The sequence below is a fragment of the Plecotus auritus genome (genome assembly GCF_963455305.1).
Source record: "Plecotus auritus genome assembly, chromosome: 1".
Taxonomy (NCBI): domain Eukaryota; kingdom Metazoa; phylum Chordata; class Mammalia; order Chiroptera; family Vespertilionidae; genus Plecotus; species Plecotus auritus.
In genome coordinates this window covers 71,010,728-71,032,821 of record NC_137770.1, presented here as the reverse complement: position 1 = coordinate 71,032,821, position 22,094 = coordinate 71,010,728, and the positions used below count along the sequence as shown (strand labels likewise).

The following is a 22,094-nucleotide window of genomic DNA, read 5'->3' as shown; positions in this document are numbered from 1 at the left end:
AAAAAGGAAATAAACCTAATACCTTTTTTCATTAAGATCCAAGTACAGTCTGTGTTTACAATAACTTCTTGGAATTCTGAAAACATACTTTTCCTTTTTTTTTTTTTTTTTCCTTTTCCATCTTTTTAAAAGGGAAAAGAGTCCAAGTTTTCTTCCTTGTAAACAAGGGAACAATTGTTCTTTTTAACTGGCACTCCTGGCTATTTTTCATTATTAATCAAAGGTTTGTAGTTATTACATAACTTTTGCTGCTACTGAAGTCATAGAGTATTCTGAAACCTGTCTAGAAAAACCAGTGTATGTTTATAATTTTTCTAACGTTAAAGGTAATAAAGTTCTTTTTATAGAATATTTAGAAAATATATTATTGTATAAGGCAAATAAAAATAACCTGTAAAATTTTTTTAAATATATTTTTATTGGTTTCAGAGAGGAAGGGAGAGGGAGAGAGAGATAGAAACATTAATGATGAGAGAGAATCACTGATTGGCTGCCTCCTGCACACCTACTGGGGATTGAGCCCGTAACCCAGGCATGTGCCCTTGGCTGGAACCTGGGACCCTTCAGTCTGCAGGCTGACTCTCTATCCACTGAGCCAAAGCAGCTAGGGCTGTAAAAATTTTTTAAAACACTTTTAGTTTATCTCACTGGTCGGCAAACTCATTAGTCAACAGAGCCAAATATCAACAGTACAACGATTGAAATTTCTTTTGAGAGCCAAATTTTTTAAACTTAAACTTCTTCTAACGCCACTTCTTCAAAATAGACTCGCTCAGGCCGTGGTATTTTGTGGAAGAGCCACACTCAAGGGGCCAAAGAGCCGCATGTGGCTTGCGAGCCACAGTTTGCCAACCACTGGTCTATCTTATTTAAGTTGGGGTACAAGTTTACATTTTGAGCCTTTAGTTTTTAAAGTATACATATTTTTATATGTAACTAAGTTTTATTGATAGAACATAATAGTGTATAACCTTATATAATGACCATTTGAAATCTCTAAAAACAATTCAGTGTTTTCAGATATACTAACTAACATGCAAATAATGATTTTGTTTAAGATTTCACTTTCTCTTGCACCCAGTTATTAATTATAGCCAGGAGTGCCAGTCTAGATAAGTACCTATCAACTGGAAACTTGGTTTAATTTAAATCTGTTTAATATCTGTCTTGACATGTGCAGACTCATGACTGGCATGAAAATAGTTTAGATGCATAGCCTAAACAGTGTCATCAACTTTAACCTTACAGATCAAAGTTAATGTTAAGCATCTATTATTTTCAGTGGCATTTACATAGATGTCACTCATATTTAACATTGTTTCTTTACTTTCAGAGAAAGAAAGCGATAATCGTTGCTACTATTTCTATCTGCTTCCCTAATAATATTAAAAGAATGGCTAACACTTGATTACCAGCCATGCCTCAGGAACTGTGTTAAGCACTTTGTATGGATCATCTTTTTAAAAGCTTACGTTAAAAGTCCATGAAATAGCCCTAGCCGGTTTGGCTCACTGGATAGAGCGTCGGCCTAGGGACTGAAGGGTCCCAGGTTCGATTCCGGTCAAGGGCATGTACCTTGGTTGTGGGCACATCCCCAGTAGGGAGTGTGCAGGAGGCAGCTGATCGATGTTTCTCTCTCATCGATGTTTCTAACTCTCTATCCCTCCCCCTTCCTCTCTGTAAAAAATAAATAAAAATATTAAAAAAAAAAAAGTCCATGAAATAGATTGTTATCTTCATTTTACAAATGCAAAAATTGGGTCTTAGTGGGGTTAGGTAACTGTCCAAGGTTATTCAGCAAATATACTGTGGGGCCAAAATTTGAATGCTAGAGCTCCCACTACTCACCACTATCCTATCCTGCAACAGAAGTTGCACTTGTTTCCACAGAAGGTTACCAGGAAAGTCTAATCAAAATATGCCAAAGAGAATTGCAAATTTTATCAAACTGTTAAGAATACAGTAATAAACTATATGGGTATAACGCATGGAGCAATTTATATTGTGATTAATTTTTTTTTAAGATCCTATCTAATAAAGAGAGAATATGCTAATTGACCATCATTCCATCACAAAGATGGCTGCACCCATAGCTGAAGCCAAGTTCCCATAAGGAGCCTTAAGGAGCAATCAGCAGGGACCTGAGGCTACGCCCTCCCCCGCCCCCATAGGGCTTAACAGGGGACCTCAGGCCACGCCCCCCGCCCTGGCGTCAGGCTGGGGAACCTCAGACCGCACCCCCTGCCCAGTGGGGCTTGACGGGGGACCTCAAGGTGCGCTTCCCGTCCTGGTGCTGGGCTAGAGGACCTCAGGCTGCTCCCCCCGCCCCAGCGCCAGGCTGGGGGACCTCAGGCCGTGCCCCCCACCAGGTGGGGCTTGACAGGGGACTTCAGGCCGCACCCCCCACCCCGGCACCAGGCCGGGTGACCTCAGGCCACACCCCTGACCCAGCGGGGCTTGATGGGGACCTCAGACCTCACCCCCTGCCCCGGCGCCAGGCCGGGGGACCTCAGGTCATGACCCCCGCCCCGGCACCAGGCCAGGGGACCTGAGGCCACGCCCCTCGCCCAGCGGGGCTTGATGGGGGACCTCAAGGTGCGCTTCCCGTCCTGATGCTGGGCTAGGGGACCTCAGGCTGCTCCCCCTGCCCCAGTGCCAGGCTGGGAGACCTCAGGCCGCACCCCCCACCAGGTGGGGCTTGACAGGGGACTTCAGGCTGTGCTCCCCACCCCGGCACCAGGCCGGGGGACCTCAGGCTACACCCCCTGCCCCAGCACCGGGCCAGGGGACCTGAGGCTGTGCCCCCCTGCCTGGTGGGGCTTGACAGGGGACCTCAAGGTGCACCCCCAGTGCTGGGTTGGGGGAACTCAGGCTGCGCCCCCTGCCCAGCGGGGCTTGACAGGGGACCTCAGGCTGTGCTCCCCACCCCGGCACCAGGCCGGGGGACCTCAGGCTACACCCCCTGCCCCAGCATCGGGCCAGGGGACCTGAAGCTGTGACCCCCCCCGCCTGGCTGGGCTTGACAGGGGACCTCAGGCCATGCCCCCCGCCCAGCAGGGCTTGGTGGGGGACCTCAGGCCATGCCCCCCATCCTGGCGCCAGGCCAGGGACCTGAGGCTACGTCCCCTGCCCGGAGGGGCTTGACAAGGGTGGGACTGGCCAGGTCTGGATCTAGCCCAATGGGGGCGGGGGCCAGCCGGGTCTGGGTCTCACGTGATTTTGAGGCGCATGTGGGTGGGCGGGGACTTGACTCTGGGTCCCATGGTGCGCCCTAAACTCTGACAGGAGGAAGGTTTTCATATACATTTTACTAATTTTCTTTCATCTCTGATACTTCTATTATAGAGAAAGGGCAAATAGCAATATTAAATTATTTCCTCTAATTAATCCCCTTTTAATGTGCATGAATTTCGTGCACCGGACCACTAGTAAAGGAATAAGGCAGGAAACTAACTTGGTAGGATATTTTAATGCAAAATCCTTGCTTTTCAGTATAAAATGGATTATTTTATAAAATCATTCTTATATTGGTCTTGGGAGGACAGGGCACTGTGAGATTAATGGTGAATTGAAGTGTTTTCTCCATTATTTCCTGAGTCTCTGTCCATTTTTATCAATGAAGACATATGGATCTCCTGTTGATTAAATTCTAAGCCCTTTTTTCCCTTTGTATTCCTTCTTCTCAGGTCTAAGTAATTATAAAACAGCTTAAAACCATGGTTACTCTGGACTTTCTAGTTCTTCCACTTAACTGTCTTTGAATCTGTGGATGATTTTATTTTACTTTTTATTGAATTTATTGGGATGACATTAGTTAATAAGATTATATGGGTTTCAGGTGTACATTTCTATAATATGTCATCTGTATATGTAGTGTGTTATCTGTTCACCACCCCAAGTCTAGTCTTCTTCCATCAGGAAGGGTGCCTAGCCTATTTTCTGATATTCAGCACTTCTTATATCATCTTATATTTGTTCAGGGTAGGTGCATCAAACAGTAAGACTTTTTACCAGACCATGAACTATCCTTGGTTTCAGAGTAGATTCAAGTTTGAATATTAAGTCTGCGCTTTACTGACTCAGTCACCCTGGGCAAATTACTTATTTAAACTGAGCCCCATCTAGAAAGTGGCATAACAGAGATAATGATATACTATATAAATACTTAGTAGGGTATGTAACATATAGTAGGTACTCAATGAACATTTCTTCCTCCTCACTCCCCTCAAGGTTTATAATGAAAGAAATTAAGGATAAATTAAGAGTCTTCTGATAAGTCCAAATGGATCATAGTAAAGGAGATAAGATGTGAAAACTTGCCCTAACCGGTTTGGCTCAGTGGCTAGAGCTTCGGCCTGTGGACTGAAGGGTCCCAGGTTCGATTCCAGTCAAGGGCATGTACCTTGGTTGTGGGCACATCCCCAGTGGGGGGTGTGCAGGAGGCAGCTGATCAATGTTTCTCTCTCATCGATGTTTCTAACTCTCTATCCCTTTCCCTTTTTCTGTGTAAACAAAATCAATAAAATACATTTTAAAAAATGTAAAAACTCTGAAAAAATTTATTTTTCTCTCAAAGGCACATGATTACCATAGTGTGTTACATTCCTAAAGCATTGGGAAAATAACACAAATATTTAATATATTAGTTTATATCTAAGAAAAAAAGTGAGTTTAATGGGATCTTTGTGTCAAGTGATGTTTTGTTTCCCTTCTCCCCTCCCTCCCCTAATTCTCTTTACTTCAGCATTCTGACTCCATGAGAACAACTACTGGAGATAATAATAAATATGAGTAAAGCTATATAGCTAATTCTGGGTTTTAACCCTTTCCTGACTCCATGAGAACAACTACTGGAGATAATAATAAATATGAGTAAAGCTATATAGCTAATTCTGGGTTTTAACCTCCCTGACACTTCTGAGGAGTTTAATGAAGGGTAATAAGAGCCTGTGGAGTATTCTTTGTCTCCTTTTGTCCTTCCCCTTACAATTCTGCTTTATCTCTCTTACTCCCATCCTATCTAATAAAGAGGGAATATGCTAATTGATCCTCATGGCATCGCAAAGATGGTGGCGCCCAGAGCCAATAAGGAGAGAATATGCTAATTGACTACCCCGCCCTCAAATATGGCAGCGCACACAGCCAATAAGGAGGGAATATGCTAATTGACTGCCCTGCCTTCAAAGATGGTGGCACCCACAGCCACAAGATGGTGGCGCCCAGTCCCCTCAGCCCCGCCGGGGTGGCAGGCACAGCAAGGCTCGACCCGCCCCCAGGCAGGCCCGGCCACTCCGTGTGCCTGCCTCCAGAGTCCCCCAGTCCCCTCAGCCCCCCAGCTGCCCAGAGCTGGCCTGAGGCACAGATAAGCCTCGAATGGCGGCTGCTCAGCCGCCCAGGGCTGCCTGAGGCTCAGGTAACCAGGGCCAGCCGAGGCTTGTGCTGCTGGCAGTGGCAGCAACAGAGGTGTGATGGGGCATTGCCTTCTCCTGATCGCTGGGTCGCCTCTCGCCCCTGAGGGCTCCCAGACTGTGAGAGAGGGCAGGCCGGGGTTGAGGGACTCCCCCCCCCTCCATCGCATGAATTTCCATGCACCGGGCCTCTAGTCCTATCTAATAAAATAGTAATATGCAAATTGACCTCACATCTGCTACACCCACAAGCCACGCCCACCAGCCAATCAGGAGCGAGTATGCAAATTAACCCAACCAAGATGGCTGCGGCCACAGAGGGAGCAGGAGGCTTGGGTTTCCCCGGCAATGGAGGAAGCCAAGCTTTCCGCACACCCTGGCAGGCCCAGGCCTCCACTCAAAGCTACAAAGTTTCAATTATAGAAGATAAATAAATCCCAACAAAAATGGCGGCAGCCACAGAGCTGGAGAGAGCATGAGGCTTGAGTTGCCCCCAGTGATGGAGGAAGCCAAGTTTCTGCAGCCCTGGCCTACCTTGGCCTCTGCTTAAGGCTACAAAGTTTCAATTATAGAAGATAAATAAATCCCAACAAAAATGGCTGCGACCATGGAGCGAGCAGGAGGCTTGGCTCCGCTCAAGGCTACAAAGTTTCAATTATAGAAGATAAATAAATCTCAGATACCAAGGCCTCCACTTGGGTCACCGGGGGGCGTGGCCAGCCTGAAAACCACCACAGGCCCCTTGCCCAGGTCGTCCCACGCCCCAAGGGAACCCCCACCCTGATCCGGGACACCCTTCAGGGCAAACCAGCCGGCCCCCACCCTCTATCCTATCTAATAAAAGAATAATATGCAAATTGACCATCACTCCAACACACAAGATGGCTGCCCCCATGTGGTCAAAGATGACTGACCCCATGTGGACACAAGATGGCCAGCAAGGGAGGGCAGTTGGGGGCAATCAGGCCAGCTGGGGAGGGCACTTGGGAGGGACCAGGCCTGCAAGGGAGGGCAGTTGGGGGTGATCAAGCCTGCAGAGGAGGGCAGTTAGGGGTGACCAGGCCAGCAGAGGAGGGAAGTTGGGGGCGACTGGGCCTTCAGGGAAGGGCAGTTGCAGGGTACCCAGGCCTGCAGGGGAGAGCAGTTGGGGGGGACCAGGCCTGCAGGGGAGGGCAGTTAGGGGTGACCAGGCCTGCAGGGGAGGGCAGTTAGGGGCAAAAAGGCTGGCAGGGGAGCACCAGTTAGGCATCAGTCAGGCTGGCAGGAAAGTGGTTAGGCCCTAACCATTAGGGGATTGTCAGGCTGGCAGGCAGAAGTAGTTAGGGGCAATCAGGAAGGCAGGTAGGCGAGCAGTTGGGAGCAAGCAGTCCTGGATTGTGAGGGGGATGTCCGACTGCCCGTTTAGGATCGGGCCTAAATGGGCAGTCGGACATCCCTCAAGGGGTCCCAGATTGGAGAGGGTGCAGGCTGGGCTGAGACACACTCCCCCCCCCCCCCCCGTGCATGAATTTCATGCACCGGGCCTCTAGTTTACTATAATCATGAGTCAACATCCTCAAGAATCCAGAGTAAAAAAGTCTTAGGAAGCCTGTGTCCTTATGTCAGCCTGCCTGCCAAATATGTGAGAATGTTACAGTTTGCTTCTTGTCTTGTGTGTCATCTGCTCAGGGAAGGAAAAAAGTACTAGGAAGCACATTTGAGTTCACTGAAAGGGTGTGTTCTTCCAAATATTCCTGTTGCCATGTCAGTAGTTACTGTTCACATCCGCCTCTCAGCTACATATGCTTATATTTAAACTTTTCTTAAAAAAATATATTTTATTGATTTTTTATAAAGAGGAAGGGAGAGGGATAGAGAGTTAGAAACATCGATGGGCTACATATGCTTATATTTATATACTGGAGGCCCCATGCATGAAATTTGTGCAAGGGGCTCGGCCCTCGCAGCCCCGGCTGCCTCGGCTGGCCCTCTCAGCCCCGGCTTCATCAGAAGGTCGTTCTGCTGTTTGGTCTAATTAGCATATTAGCTCTTTATTATATAGGAGGATGTTTAGAAAGCAGGACTCTTGGAATCTTCAAGTTTGGCAGAGGTCACTTTTGCATTCAAGCCTCTCTAAGAACCTACATGCAGTTTTGCTCCTTTTTAAATAGGAAAATAGCAAGTATTGACTTGTAATTGGCAAGAATCATCTCTAGGAATAGAATTACAAAGTCATACAATTTGAAAGATCTGGACTTTCTTACTCCCAAAAGGACTTTATACTCATAGGATACAGTATCCAAAAACCTGGCTAAAGTGTCATTTCCAGGCACTAATTGATTAGTGTGTATTACTCTTCTTACCACTTTCTACTTTGTTGGGCTTTGAGAGGGATAGATAACTTTAGAGCAGACTGCCTGGGAAAGGCAGGCTTTGAAAGGTATCTTGTTGGGGCTCTAGGAAGTGATGGAGAAGGCAGAAGCCACCTGGGCAGGAGATGGGGATATTACAGAAAGGAAAGGTTACACAAACTGAGATGAGAGGGTACAAAAGCAACATTTTTTCTTTTCATAATTATAACTACAAAAGCAAAACTATAGCCTGCAAGGGAGGGCAGTTGGGGGCAATCAGGCCAGCAGGGGAGGGCAGTTGGGAGGGACCAGGCCTGCAAGGGAGGGCAGTTGGCATGTTTGTGATAAAACCAAAAGCTCATAAACAATTAGCAAAGTACTAAAGCATGTGGTTCCATTTATGATTATATCTAATGAATGATCAATTCATAATTCAAGAAAGTCCTCTATGTTACTTAAACGTAAGACGGGAAACCATAAAAATCTTAGAAGAATCCATAGGCAGCAAAATATCAGATATATGTCGTAGCAATATTTTTACTAATACAGCTCCTAGGACAGTGGTCGGCAAACTGCGGCTCGCGAGCCACATGCGGCTCTTTGGCCCCTTGAGTGTGGCTCTTCCACAAAATACCACAGCCTGGGCGAGTCTATTTTGAAGAAGTGGCGTTAGAAGATGTTTAAGTTTAAAAAATTTGGCTCTCAAAAGAAATTTCAATTGTACTGTTGATATTTGGCTCTGTTGACTAATGAGTTTGCCGACCACTGTCCTAGGACAATGGAAACTAAGGAGAAAATAAACAAATGGGACTACATCAAAATAAAAAGATTCTGCAGAGCAAAAGAAAACATTAACAAAACAACAAGGGGACTCTTCCCCCTTCCCACATGGGAGTCTGTACTTGTTCTTCAATAAATCTCCACCTTTGCTACACACACACAAAACAACAACAACAGTACTGCATGGGAGAACATATTTGCCAATGTTATCTCTGATAAGGGTCTAATCTCTAAAATTTATAGGGAACTCGTACATCTTAACAAAAGGAAGATGAGCAATCCAATAAAAAAATTGGGCAAAGGACCTAAAAAGACACTTTTCAAAAGTGGACATACAGAAGGCCAAGAGACATATGAAAACATTCTCAAAGTCACTAATTATCCAAGAGATGCAAATTAAAACGACAATGCGGCACCATCTCATACCTGTCAGAATGGCTATCAACAAATCAACAAACGACTAGTGCTGGTGAGAATGTGGAGAAAAAGGAATCCTCGTGCACTGCTGGTGGGAATGCAAACTGGTGTAGCCACTGTGGAGAACAGTATGGAGTTTCCTCAAAAATTTAAAAATGGAACTCCCTTTTGACCCAGTAATCCCACTTCTAGGAATATATCCTAAGAAATCAGAAACACCAGTCAGAAAGGATATATGCACCCCTATGTTCATAGCAGCACAGTTTACCATAGCTAAGATTTGGAAACAGCCTAAGTGCCCATCAGCAGATGAGTGGATTAAAAAACTGTGGTACATCTACATAATGGAATACTATGCTGCTGTAAAAAAGGAAAGAACTCTTACCATTCGCAACAGCATGGATGGACCTGGAGAGCATTATGCTAAGTGAAATAAGCCAGTCAGAGAAAGATATCACATGATCTCACTCATTTGTGGAATATAATGAACATAAATTGATGAACAAAAATAGGTCCAGAGACAGAGAAGCATCGAACAGATGGTCAAACTTCAGAGGGAAGGCAGGGGAGTGGGTGAGGGGGTGGGTAAGAGATCAATGAAAGGACTTGTATGCATGCATATAAGCATAACCAATGGACACAGACACTAGGGCAGTGAGGGCATGTGCTGGGGGATGGAGGTGGCAGGGAGAGGTCAATGGGGGGAAAAGGAGACATATGTAATACTATATGTAATACTTTAAACAATAAAGAATTTTTTTTAAAAAGTCCTCCATGTCTTAGAATATGAGCCTTTTGCCAGAACCACAGTCATGCAATGGCAAGCAAGGTATGAAATTAAATTTTCATCTTTTTGCAATAATAATTAATGATAACATTATTTTTCATGAGGATTAACAGCTTTAAGCAGGCTCAGAATCTTAATTAGCCTGGCTGGTGTTGCTCAGTGGTTGAGCATCCACCTGTGAACTAGGAGGTCATGGTTCGATTCCTGGTCAGGGCACATGCCTGGGTTGCAGGCTCAGTCCCCAGTAGGGGTAATGCAGGAGGCAGGTGATCAATGGTTCTCTCTCATCATCAATGTTTCTATATCTCTCTCCCTCTCCCTTCCTCTCTGCAATCAGTAAACATATTTTAAAAAGAAAATACTTTTTAAAAATCTGAATTAGATCTTAAAAACACCTAAGAGCTATGACAGAATTTTAAACATTCCTATACTGGGAATGTCGTAATATTCTCTCACTTTTTGTTTTACCAACGACTATTCTAGTAAAAATGTTGGTTAGCTATGAATGGGACTAAAAAGATTTGTATGTGACCAGCAGGCCATTCCAGAACATACACATGTAATGGCAGTTTTTGGTTTGTTGTTCTAGTGGTTATTTGCAGGCTTGGTGATATGGTTACTTGTAGCTTTGTTTCTAAAATCCATTAAAATACTTTGAGAGTACACCTTGTTTTTCTACTTATTTGTTCGTTCAGCACACATTTACTGGAGTTCCAACTGTCAGATCCTGTTAGGTATTAGAGATACAAAGATATAACACAGGAGTTCACTCTAGTACATTGCCAGGCACCTAGGTTCCCTGTTTATCAGTGAGTGTACACCATGGCAGGATTTCTCAACCTCAGCACTTTGATATTTTGGGCCAGATAATTCTTTCTTGTGGAGCATTATAGGATATTTATTGGTAGCAGCATCCCTGGCCTCTCAACTGTATGCCAGTAACACTACCCCCCTCCCAAGCTTGTGACGATAAAAAAAACCTGTCTCTAGCCTTGGCTAGTGTGGCTCAGTTGATTAGGCATTGTCCTGGGTATTGAAAGGTTGTCAGTTCAATTTCCAGTCAGGGCACATGCCCAGGTTGTGATCTCCTTTAGGGGATGTGCGGGAGGCAACCGATCAATGTTTCTCTCCCTCTCCCTCTCTCTCTAAAAGTCAATTTAAAAACCTTTTAAAAAAACACACCCAAAAAACTGTCTCTAGACCAGTGGTTCTCAACCTTCCTAATGCCGTGACCCTTTAATACAGTACCTCATGTTGTGGTGACCCCCAACCATAAAATTATTTTCTTTTTCTTTTTTTTTTTTTAAATATATTTTATTGATTTTTTACAGAGAGGAAGGGAGAGGGATAGTTAGAAACATCGATGAGAGAGAAACATCGATCAGCTGCCTCCTGCACACCTCCCACTGGGGATGTGCCCTCAACCAAGGTACGTGCCCTTGACCGGAATCGAACCTGGGACCTTTCAGTCCGCAGGCCAATGCTCTATCCACTGAGCCAAACCGGTTTCGGCCACAAAATTATTTTCGTTGCTACTTCATAACTGTAATTTTGCTACTGTCATGAATCGTAATGTAAATATCTGTGTTTTCTGATGGTCTTAGGTGACCCCGGTGAAAGGGTTGTTCGACCCACAAAGGGGTCACGACCCACAGGTTGAGAACCGCTGCTCTAGACATTGCCAGATGTCCCCAGAGGCAAATCCAGAATGTGAACCAGATTATGTGTGTCATTGAAAGAGGTTTCAAAAAATTAGTTTTCAAAAATACAAAGCTAGCAAATGTAATGAAAAGTAAACAGCCTAGCCCTGGCCAGTGTTTCTCAGTGGTTGGAGCATCAGCCTGTGCTCCGAAGGGTCATGGGTTCGATTCCTGTCCTGGCACGTACTCAGATTGCATCAGCACGTACGGTATGGGAGGCAACTGATGGATGTTTCTCTCTCCCTCTGCCTTCCTCTCCTTAAATAAAATAGAAAGAAAGCAAAGCAAACAGCCTAGATCTGTCACACGTTGCTTATTACTCCATAGGGCTCCACATACATAACAGTTGTACTGAATAACAACTATTTTTTTAAAAATATGTTTTTATTTTTATTTATTTTTAACTTAATAAATCTTTATTGTTCAGATTATTACAATTGTTCTTCTTTTTTCCCCCCATAGCTCCCCTCCACCCGGTTCCCACCCCACCCTCTGCCCTTACCTCCCCCCCCCACTGTCCTCATCCATAGGTGTACGCTTTTTGTCCAGTCTCTTCCTGCACCTCCCACACCCCTTTCCCCCCGAGAATTGTCGGTCCCACTCCCTTTCTATGCCCCTGATTCTGTTATATTCACCAGTTTATTCTGTTCATCAGATTTTTAATTCACTTGATTTTTTTTTGATTTTTTTTAAAATATATTTTATTGATTTTTTACAGAGAGGAAGGGAGAGTGATAGAGAGCTAGAAACATCGATGAGAGAGAAACATCGATCAGCTGCCTCCTGCACACCCCCCACTGGGGATGTGCCCGCAACCAAGGTACATGCCCTTGACCGGAATCGAACCCGGGACCCTTCAGTCTGCAGGCCGACGCTCTATCCACTGAGCCAAACCGGTTTCGGCAATTCACTTGATTTTTTTTTCTTCCACTTGATTTTTAGATTCACTTGTTGATAGACATGTATTAGTTGTTCATAATTTTTATCTTTACCTTTTTCTTCTTCTTCCTCTTCTTGAAGAATACCTTTCAGCATTTCATATAATATTGGTTTGGTGGTGATGAACTCCTTTAGCTTTTTCTTATCTGTGAAGCTCTTTATCTGCCCTTCAATTCTGAATGATAGCTTTGCTGGGTAGAGTAGTCTTGGTTGTAGGTTCTTGCTATTCATCACTTAGAATATTCTTGCCACTCCCGTCTGGCCTGCATAGTTTCTGTTGTGAAATCAGCTGACAATCTTATGGGTGCTCCCTTGTAGGTAATTAACTGTTTTTCTCTTGCTGCTTTTAATATTCTCTCTTTGTCGTTTGCTCTTGGCATTTTAATTATCATGTGTCTTGGTGTGGTCCTCTTTGGATTTCTTTTGTTTGGGGTTCTCTGCACTTCCTGGACTTGTAAGTCTATTTCTTTCACCAGGTGGGGGAAGTTTTTGGTCATTATTTCTTCAAATAGGTTTTCAGTATCTTGCTGTCTCTCTTCTTCTGGCACCCCCATAATTCGGATGTTGGTATGCTTGAGGGTGTCCCAGAGGCTCCTTACACTATCTTCAAATTTTTGGATTCTTTTTTTCTTTTTCCTTTTCCGGCTGAGTGTTTTTTGCTTCTTTGTATTTCAACTCTTTGACTTGATTCTTGTGGTCTTCTAGTCTGCTGTTAGGTCTCTGTATAATATTTTTTATTTTAGTCAGTGTATGTTTAATTTCTAGTTGGTCCTTTTTCTTATCCTGGAGGGTCTCATTAAATTTATCGGCCTTTTCTAGGAAATTCTTGAAAAACCTTATAACCATGGTTTTGAACTCTATATCCAGTCATTTACTTTCCTCCATTTCTTTCATTTGTGATCTGTTTCTTTGTCTCCGCATTTTCGTTGCTTCCCTGAGTTGGTAGAGTAGCTTTGTGTGGTAGGTGTCCTATATGGCCCAGTGGCTCAGCCTCCCCAGTTACCTGAGGTGGACACTCTTGGTGCACCCCTTTGTGGGCTGTGTGCTCAGCCTTGTTGTGCTAAGTCTTGATTGTTGTTGGTATCACTGGGAGGAATTGACCTCCAGGCCAATTGGCTGTGAGGATCAGCTGTATCTACGCTGGGAGAACCTATGTGCTTGAGACACTCTTATGAGACAAGACTTGAAAAATTGCAAAAGCCTCTGTTCTCAGTTTGGATGGGGCGGAGTTTCAGGGCAGAGCAGACAGCCTTGGTTTCCCGTCTGCCCTGCCCTATGAGGCCCCTGGGTCTCAGTGTCCCTCAGTCATCGCTGCAAGCACCTCTGAGAGAAAGCTGCCCTCGAGTTTCGCCCGCTGCCAGACAGTCCAGTTTCTCCCAAAATGAGTCAGGGTTCCGAGAAACTTGCCCAGAACTGGAGTTCAATGCAGTCGGGAGCTTCTGTCTCCCTCCTGCTTTAGAAAGCCAGCGGCGCACTCAGCCTCCCGTGCATTCAGCAGTCAGTCCTCTTTGCGCGCGCATGCGCGCCTCCAGACCTCTGCCTTCCGCAGCTCCCGAGTCTTGGTGTGCTTTCCTTTTCTTGACAGTCCAGATTCCCCCCAAATGAGTCTGGTTTTCCAGCGTCTCACCCAGGACTGGAGTTCAGTGCAGTCGGGAGTTTCCTTCTCCCTCCTGCTTTAGAAAGCCAGCCGAGCACTCAGCCGCCTGTGCACACAGCCGTCTGTCCTCTCTGCGTGCGAGCCTCCGTACCTCAGTCTTTTGTATCTCCTCTGAGTCTCAATGTGCTTTCCTCTTTTCTTCTAGTTGTAGAATTTCCACTCAGCCAGCTTTCCTGTGGTTCTGGATGGTGTCTGTTTTATCTTTTAGTTGTAGTTTTGATATTGTTGTGCGAGGCAGCAGTTTAGGTGTTTACCTATGCCGCCATGTTGGTTTCTCTCTGAATAACAACTATTTATGTTTTTAGTTTGAATGTCTATGAGAACTCTTTATGAGTTACTGTGTATAAGAGAATAATTGTTCTGCTTTTTAATGACTTCACTAAAACAGCAAACAATACAGTAATTGGAAAGTGTGAGTCTACTAGTAATAAAAACCTTAGTTCTTTTCTGGGCTCATATCAAGACTAGAGGCCCAGTGCACGAAATTCATGCATGGGTAGGGTCCCTAGCAGCTGCCAGCTGCCGACCTGGGCACCTCCCTTCCCCCAGCACCTGCTGCCGCTGCCAGCGGCCCTGCCCCCTGGTCAAGGGGACAATTTGCATATTAGGCTTTTATTATATAGGATAACCCTCTTCTTATTAAGAATGAAAATATTTTATTTTCTCTAATGAGTAGCCTGGACAACTAGCATATTTAGAATGCTTTCTGTGTTCTTCAGGCACATGACTTTGAATTTTGTTAAATTACTGATGGAACACTGCCTAACTTAGCCTTCTTCACCTTACTGCTTTTTCATATTCAAACGTTGTATAATGAACATTGTATAACTACGAATTTATTTTAAGTCTTTTAAGCTTGTGTTCTAGTAATACCTTACTTCTCAAAGTAGAGGGACCACTTTCCTATTAGAAACAGCACTTCACTAGTTTTAGGTTCACCTCTGGTACCAACTAGCATTTAAGCATGCATTAATCCTCTCTCAGTTTTAGTTTCTTCACCTGTGATATAGACAGACCCTTTTATCATTTTTTCGAGGTAAACATCCTAAATTCCAAAGTCCACACTCTGGTCAAATTTGTTTTTTGTGTTCTTATTCTTACAGAATATCTACATTTCAGTGTCTGTGCCTATCAGGAGTTTTAATTCATCATGGATAATCTGTCATCAGAAGAAATTCAGTTGAGGGCTCACCAGGTGACTGATGAGGTAAATGTTTATTCCAAATAAGTACAGTAGAACCTTGTTTCTCGGACTTCTCCCATCTCAAACAATTCATTCTTAACCTGACAATCCTCTCATGCTGACACCAGTATGATGAGTCACGTATCTCTCAGGTGACAAACAAAGGAGAGAATGTGCAAATATGAGTCAATTTACCACTGTTAAAATCTTAAGATATTGTGCCGTGAATATTTTTGTGTTGGTTTTTTTTTGCTTTTGTTGCTGCTTATAATTATTGTAAAATTTTCATTTTTTACTATACATTTTCTATCCTTTTTAAATTTTCATTTACATTTCATGTCCTTTTTGTTTTTAAAGTTTATGTATAGATTAAATAGTACAGTAGACATGTACTGTATTTGAGAAAGGTTAAAACAGGGAATCACTTGGGGGTCTGGAATGGATTAATTCAGTTTACATTATTTTTAATGGGAAAAAATGATTCGGTTTTTGAACAGCTTCCAGAACACAATAAGTTTGAGAAATGAGGTTCCCCTATAATTAATTTTCTTTTAGTGTTCACAGTGGAGGGATGAGAGGACCTCTTTATTTTATTTTATTTTTTTTTTTTTCAAATTTTTATTAAGGTATTATATGTGTACATATCTTACCATTGCCCACCACCCCCACCCCACTCCCATACATGCCCTCACCCCCCAATGTTTTGTATCCGTTGCTTACTCTTATATACATGCATATAAGTCCTTCAGTTGATCTCTTATTTCCCCCACCTCTCCCTAACCTTACCACTGTAATTTGACAGTCTGTTTGATGCTTTACTGCCTCTGTAACTATTTTTTTGTTCATCAGTTTATAATGTTTTTCATTATCCCCAAATGAGTGGGATCATGTGGTATTTTTCTTTCATTGACTGGCTTATTTCACTTAGCATAATGTTCTCTAATTCCATCCAAGTGCCTACAAATGGTAGTAATTCCTTCTTTTTTACGGCAGCATAGTATTCCATTGTGTAGATGTACCATAGTTTTCTGATCCAGTCATCTGCTGATGGGCACCTAGGCTGTTTCCAAATCTTAGCTATTGTAAATTGTGCTGCTATGAACATAGGGGTGCATATATCCTTCCTGATTGGTGTTTCTGGTTTCTTAGGATATATTCCTAGGAGTGGGATTACTGGGTCAAATGGGAGTTCCATTTTCAGTTTTTTGAGGAAACTCCATACTGTTCTCCACAGTGGCTGCACCAGTCTGCATTCCCACCAGCAGTGCACGAGGGTTCCTTTTTCTCCGCATCCTCGCCAACACTTGTCGTTTGTTGATTTGTTGATGATAGCCATTCTGACAGGTGTGAGATGGTATCGCATTGTTGTTTTGATTTGCATCTCTCGGATAATTAGTGACTTTGAGCATGTTTTCATGTGTCTCTTGGCCTTCCTTCTGTCTTCTTTCGAAAAGATTCTATTTAGGTCCGTTGCCCATTTTTTTATTGGATCCTTTATCTTCCTTTTATTAAGTTGTATAAGCTGCCTGTAGATGTTGGAAATTAAACCTTTATCAGTGATACCATTTGCAAATATGTTCTCCCATACAGTGGGGTTTCTTGTTGTTTTGTTGATGGTTTCTTTTGCTGTGCAAAAGCTTTTTATTTTGATGTAGTCCCATTTGTTTATTTTCTGTTTGGCTTCCATTGCCCTAGGGGCAGTATCAGTGAAAAAGTTCTTTTGGCATATGTCTGAGATTTTGCTGCCTGTGGATTCCTCTAGTATTTTTATGGTTTCCCGTCTTATATTTAAGTCCTGTACCCATTTTGAGTTTATTTTTGTGTATGGTGTAAGTTGGTGATCTAGTTTCATTTTTTTGCATGTATCTGTCCAATTTTCCCAACACCATTTATTAAAGAGACTGTCTTGACTCCATTGTATGCTCATGCCTCCTTTGTCAAATATTAAATGCGCATATTGGTTTGGATCGATATCTGGATTCTCTATTCTGTTCCATTGATCTATATGTCTGTTCTTGTGCCAGTACCAGGCTGTTTTGAGGACAGTGGCTTTGTAATACAGCTTGAAATCTGGTATTGAGATCCCTCCTACTTTATTCTTCTTTCTCAGGATTGCTGTGGCTATTCGGGGTCTTTTTTTATTCCAGATGAATTTTTGGAGAGTTCTTTCTAGGTCTGTGAAATACGCCGTTGGTATTTTAATGGGGAGTGCATTGAATCTATAGATTGCTTTGGGTAGTATGGACATTTTAATGATGTTGATTCTACCAATCCATGAACATGGTATGTTCTTCCATCTGTTTACATCTTCCTCTATCTCTTTTTTCAGTGTCCTGTAGTTTTCCGCATATAGGTCTTTTACCTCCTTGGTTAGGTTTATTCCTAAGTATCTTAATTTTTTTGGTGCAATGGAAAATGGGATTGCTTTTTTAGTCTCTCTTTCTGTAAGTTCATTGTTGGTGTATAGAAATGCCATAGATTTCTTGGCATTAATTTTGTATCCTGCTACATTGCCGAATTCATTTATTAAGTCTGTTAGTTTTTTTATGGAGTCTTTCGGGTTTTTTATGTACAATATCATGTCATCTGCAAATAAGGACAGCTTTACTTCTTCTTTTCCAATTTGGATGCCTTTTATTTCTTCTTCTTGTCTAATTGCAGTGGCTAATACTTCCAGTACTATGTCAAACAGGAGTGGTGAGAGTGGGCATCCCTGTCTTGTTCCTGTTCTTAGGGGAAATGGTTTTAGTTTTTGCCCATTGAGTATGATGTTAGCTGTGGGTTTATCATATATAGCTTTTATTATGTTGAGGTATGATCCTTCTATTCCCACCTTGTTGAGAGTTTTTATCAAGAAAGGGTGTTGGATTTTGTCAAATGCTTTTTCTGCATCAATTGATATGACTATGTGATTTTTATCTCTCAATTTGTTTATGTGATGTATCACATTTATTGATTTGCGGATATTGAACCATCCTTGCATTCCTGGGATAAATCCTACTTGGTCATGGTGTATGATCTTTCTGATGTACTGCTGGATCCTATTTGCTAGAATTTTATTGAGGATTTTGGCATCTACATTCATGAGGGATATTGGCCTGTAATTCTCCTTCATTGTGTTGTCTTTATCTGGTTTTGGTATTAGGGTGATGCTGGCTTCATAGAAGGAGCTTGGAAGTGTTCCTTCCTCTTGAATTTTTTGGAATAGTCTGAGGAGGATAGGTTTTAGTTCTTCCTTGAATGTTTGGTAGAACTCTCCTGTGAAGCCGTCTGGCCCCGGGCTTTTGTTTGCCGGAAGCTCTTTGATGACTGCTTCAATTTCTTCCATAGTTACTGGCATGTTGAGCTGTTTAGATTCTTCCTGATTGAGTTTTGGAAGGTTATATTTTTCTAGGAATATGTCCATTTCCTCCAGATTGTCCAGTTTGTTGGAATAGAGTTGTTCGTAGTATTTTTTAACAATCCTTTGTATTTCAGCGGGATCTGTTGTTATTTCACCTCTTTCATTTCTGATCTTGTTTATTTGGGTCCTCTCTCTTTGCTTCTTGGTGAGCCTGGCTAGAGGTTCATCAATCTTGTTTATCCTTTCAAAGAACCAGCTCTTGGTCTTGTTGATCTTTTGAATTGTTTCTTTGGTCTCTATGTCGTTTATCTGTGCTCTGATCTTTATTATTTCCTTCCTTCTGCTTACCCTGGGCTTTTCTTGTTGCTCTTTTTCTAACTCTTTGAGTTGTTGGGTTAGGTAATTTATTACCCCTGTTTCTTGTTTTTTGCAGTAGGCTTGTAGAGCTATGAACTTCCCTCTCAAGACTGCTTTCGCTGTGTCCCATAGATTTTGGATTGTAGTGTTTTCATTGTCATTTGTTGTCATGATGTTTTTTATTTCTTCTTTGATCTCTCTGGTAACCCAGTCATGGTTTAATAGCATGCTGTTTAGTCTCCATGTGTTTGATTTCTTTGGGTTGTTTTTATTGTAGTTGATTTCCAGTTTTATGCCACTGTGGTCTGAGAAGATGCTTGATATGATTTCTATCTTCTTGAATTTGAAGAGACTTTGCCTGTGTCCCAACATATGGTCTATCTTTGAAAATGACCCATGTGCACTTGAGAAGAATGTATATTCTGTGGCTTTGGGGTGAAATGTTCTGAAGATGTCAATTAATTCCATCTGGTCTAGTGAGTCATTTAGGATTGATGTTTCTTTGCTGATGTTTTGTTTAGAGGATTTGTCCAATGGTGATAGTGGGGTATTAAAGTCTCCTACTATGATTGTATTGCTGTCAATGTCTCCCTTGATATCCTCCAGGAGTTTTTTTATGTATTTGGGTGCTCCTGTATTGGGTGCATATATGTTTACCAGAGTTATTTCTTCTTGTTGGATTGCTCCCTTTAGTATTATGAAATGGCCTTCCTTATCTCTTGTTATGTCCTTCAGTTTGAGATCTAATTTGTCAGAAATAAGTATTGCTACCCCAGCTTTTTTTTCAGTTCCATTTGCCTGGAAAACCTTTTTCCATCCCTTCACCCTCAGTCTGTGTGCGTCTTTTTTTCTGAGGTGGGTTTCTTGTAGACAGCAGATATATGGGTCGTGTTTTCTTATCCAATCCGTTACCCTATGTCTTTTGATTGGGGCATTTAATCCATTTACATTTAAAGTTATTATTGATAGGTACTTATTTGTCGCCATTCCTATTCTTTACCCCTGTGTTACTTCTTCACTTCCTATTTCTTTTTTTTTACAGCAGACCCTTTAGCATTTCTTGCATTGCTGGTTTGGTGGTAATAAATTCCCTTAGTCCTTTTTTGTCTGTGAAGCTCCTGATTTCACCTTCAATTTTGATTGACAGCCTTGCTGGGTACAGTATTCTTGGATTCAGCCCCTTCCTTTGCATGACTTTGTATATTTCATTCCATTCCCTTCTGGCTTGATGAGTTTCTGTTGAGAAATCAGTTGCTAGTCTGATGGGGGTTCCTTTGTATGTAACTTTCTGTCTCTCTCTTGCTGCTTTTAAGATTCTTACTTTGTCGTTGTTGTTTGCCAATTTAATTATAATGTGCCTTGGCGTCGGTCTTTTGGGGTTCATTTTGCTTGGGACTCTGTGAGCTTCTTGGATTTGTGTGTGTTTTTTCTTCCCTATATCTGGGAAATTTTCTGTCATTATTTCTTCAAAGAGGTTTTCTATTCCTTGCTCAGCTTCCTTTCCTTCTGGGACCCCTATTATGCGGATGTTGTTTTGTTTCGTGTTGTCCCAAAGTTCCCTTAGACTCTCCTCTTGCCTTTTAATTTTTTTTTCTAGAAGTTGCTTTTCTTGGGTATTTTTTTCCATCTTGTCTTCTAGCTCACTGATGCGGTCCTCTGCTTCTTCTAGTCTACTCTTGATGCTTTCTATTGAGTTCTTTACAGCAGCGATGTCATTTTTCATTTCTTCTTGATTCTTCTTCATTTCCTCTTGGTTCTTGCTCATATTGTCGAATTTGTCTTCCATTCTTTTCAGCCACCTTATGACCATTTCTCTGAATTCTTTTTCTGGAAGGTTGCTTGCCTCCATTTCGTTTACTTCTTTTTCTGGTGATGCCTGCTTTTCTTTCATATGCGGGCTGCCTCTTTGTCTCCCCATGGTCTCTCTTCTCTGGGTGTCTGGTTATGTAGTTCTTTCTCTCCTGGGTTGATTTAAAGGCACAAAATACAGCACTACCAGGTACAACTCACAAGGCACTGAACAGGAATGTATTCACGATATTAATAACCTCCAATAAAGGTGACCACCAGAAAAAGGCAAATTAGGTGATAGGAGAGAAAGAAGAAGAGGAAAAAAGAAAGAAAGAAAGAAAATAAGGAAAAAGGAGTGTGAAAATGAAATTGGGAAAAGGGAAAGTAAAGAGAAGAAAAAAAAGAAAAAAAAAAAAGTAAGAGAGACAAGAAAGTGACTAAGAGAGATAGGGGAACAGACTATATATATTGGGGATAAAACTCCAATAGAACAATCACTAATCCCAGCAAATGCCAGCAACAAGTGCCTGGGGATTAGTACAAACTACAACACCAACTAATATGGAGTGAGGCAAGGGAAAGCTGAAGCACAAAACAAACAAAAAAATAAACAAAAGAAGAATAAGCAAAACAATCTCACAAAAAAGCATAAAAATTGGATATAATCTACATTCAAAGCAAACAACAACAAAAGGACAGAGAGAAGGACAAGTTTATGGATAGCTCAGACAGCGAAGGGAGAGGTGTATGTGGACTTGGAGCAGGGGATTGGAGATTAGATATGTAAGTAGGGTGAAATTTTAACAAGGGGTAAACAGAAAGAATAGGGAGAATCTAAAGCAGTAAAAGGGTAAGATAAACAGGACACTGAAAAGGGGGAGGTTAGGAAGAGAGTGATGGCCTAAAGGTAGAGTTGAGATAGAGTAAAACGATGCTAAAGGAAAGATAAAAATAGAATGTAGAACCCTAATCCCAAAATAAAATGAAGAGAAAATAAAATGACACTTAAAAAAAAAAAAAAAAAAAAAAAAAAAAAAAGATAAAATAGCAGTAGTAATAATACGGATTGAAAATAAAAATGTAATAATTAAAAAGGTAAAATCAAGTGATGAAAAAAGAGAAAAAAAAATTTCTTGATTAAAAGATGCAAAAAATGAAAATAAAAAAGAATAAAAAAATAAAAGGTAAAAATAAAATGTGAAGTAGTGAAGGTCATTCACTTCCTCTGTTTTTCTGTTTGGCACGCCTGTTTCTCAGTCCAGACAGTATTGCAGTTCCCTGTGATCCACTGCTCTTCGGTGTTGTAAGCCAGTCCTGATTTTAAGCAGGCGGTGTGTCTTAATTTCTCGTATTCCTTTATTTTTGATTACACAAGAGTCAATTTGTGATTCAGCCCCTGGGT

The 22,094-nt window shown here is 42.2% G+C and overlaps 1 protein-coding gene across 4 annotated transcripts in view; it reads left to right on the top strand.

Annotated features, from left to right (window-relative positions):
- Positions 1-22,094, top strand: part of SNAP23 (synaptosome associated protein 23) — a 57,510-nt gene that overhangs the window by 10,548 nt on the left and 24,868 nt on the right. For 2 of the 4 annotated variants that reach the window (XM_080674837.1, XM_080674838.1), the window contains exon 2: positions 15,122-15,225. The exons of the other annotated variants lie outside the window; for them this stretch is intronic. In XM_080674837.1, the coding sequence (XP_080530963.1) occupies positions 15,169-15,225 (57 nt within the window). In that variant the 5' untranslated portion in view covers positions 15,122-15,168. The remainder of the gene's footprint in view (positions 1-15,121; positions 15,226-22,094) is intronic. 4 annotated transcript variants of the gene reach the window in all.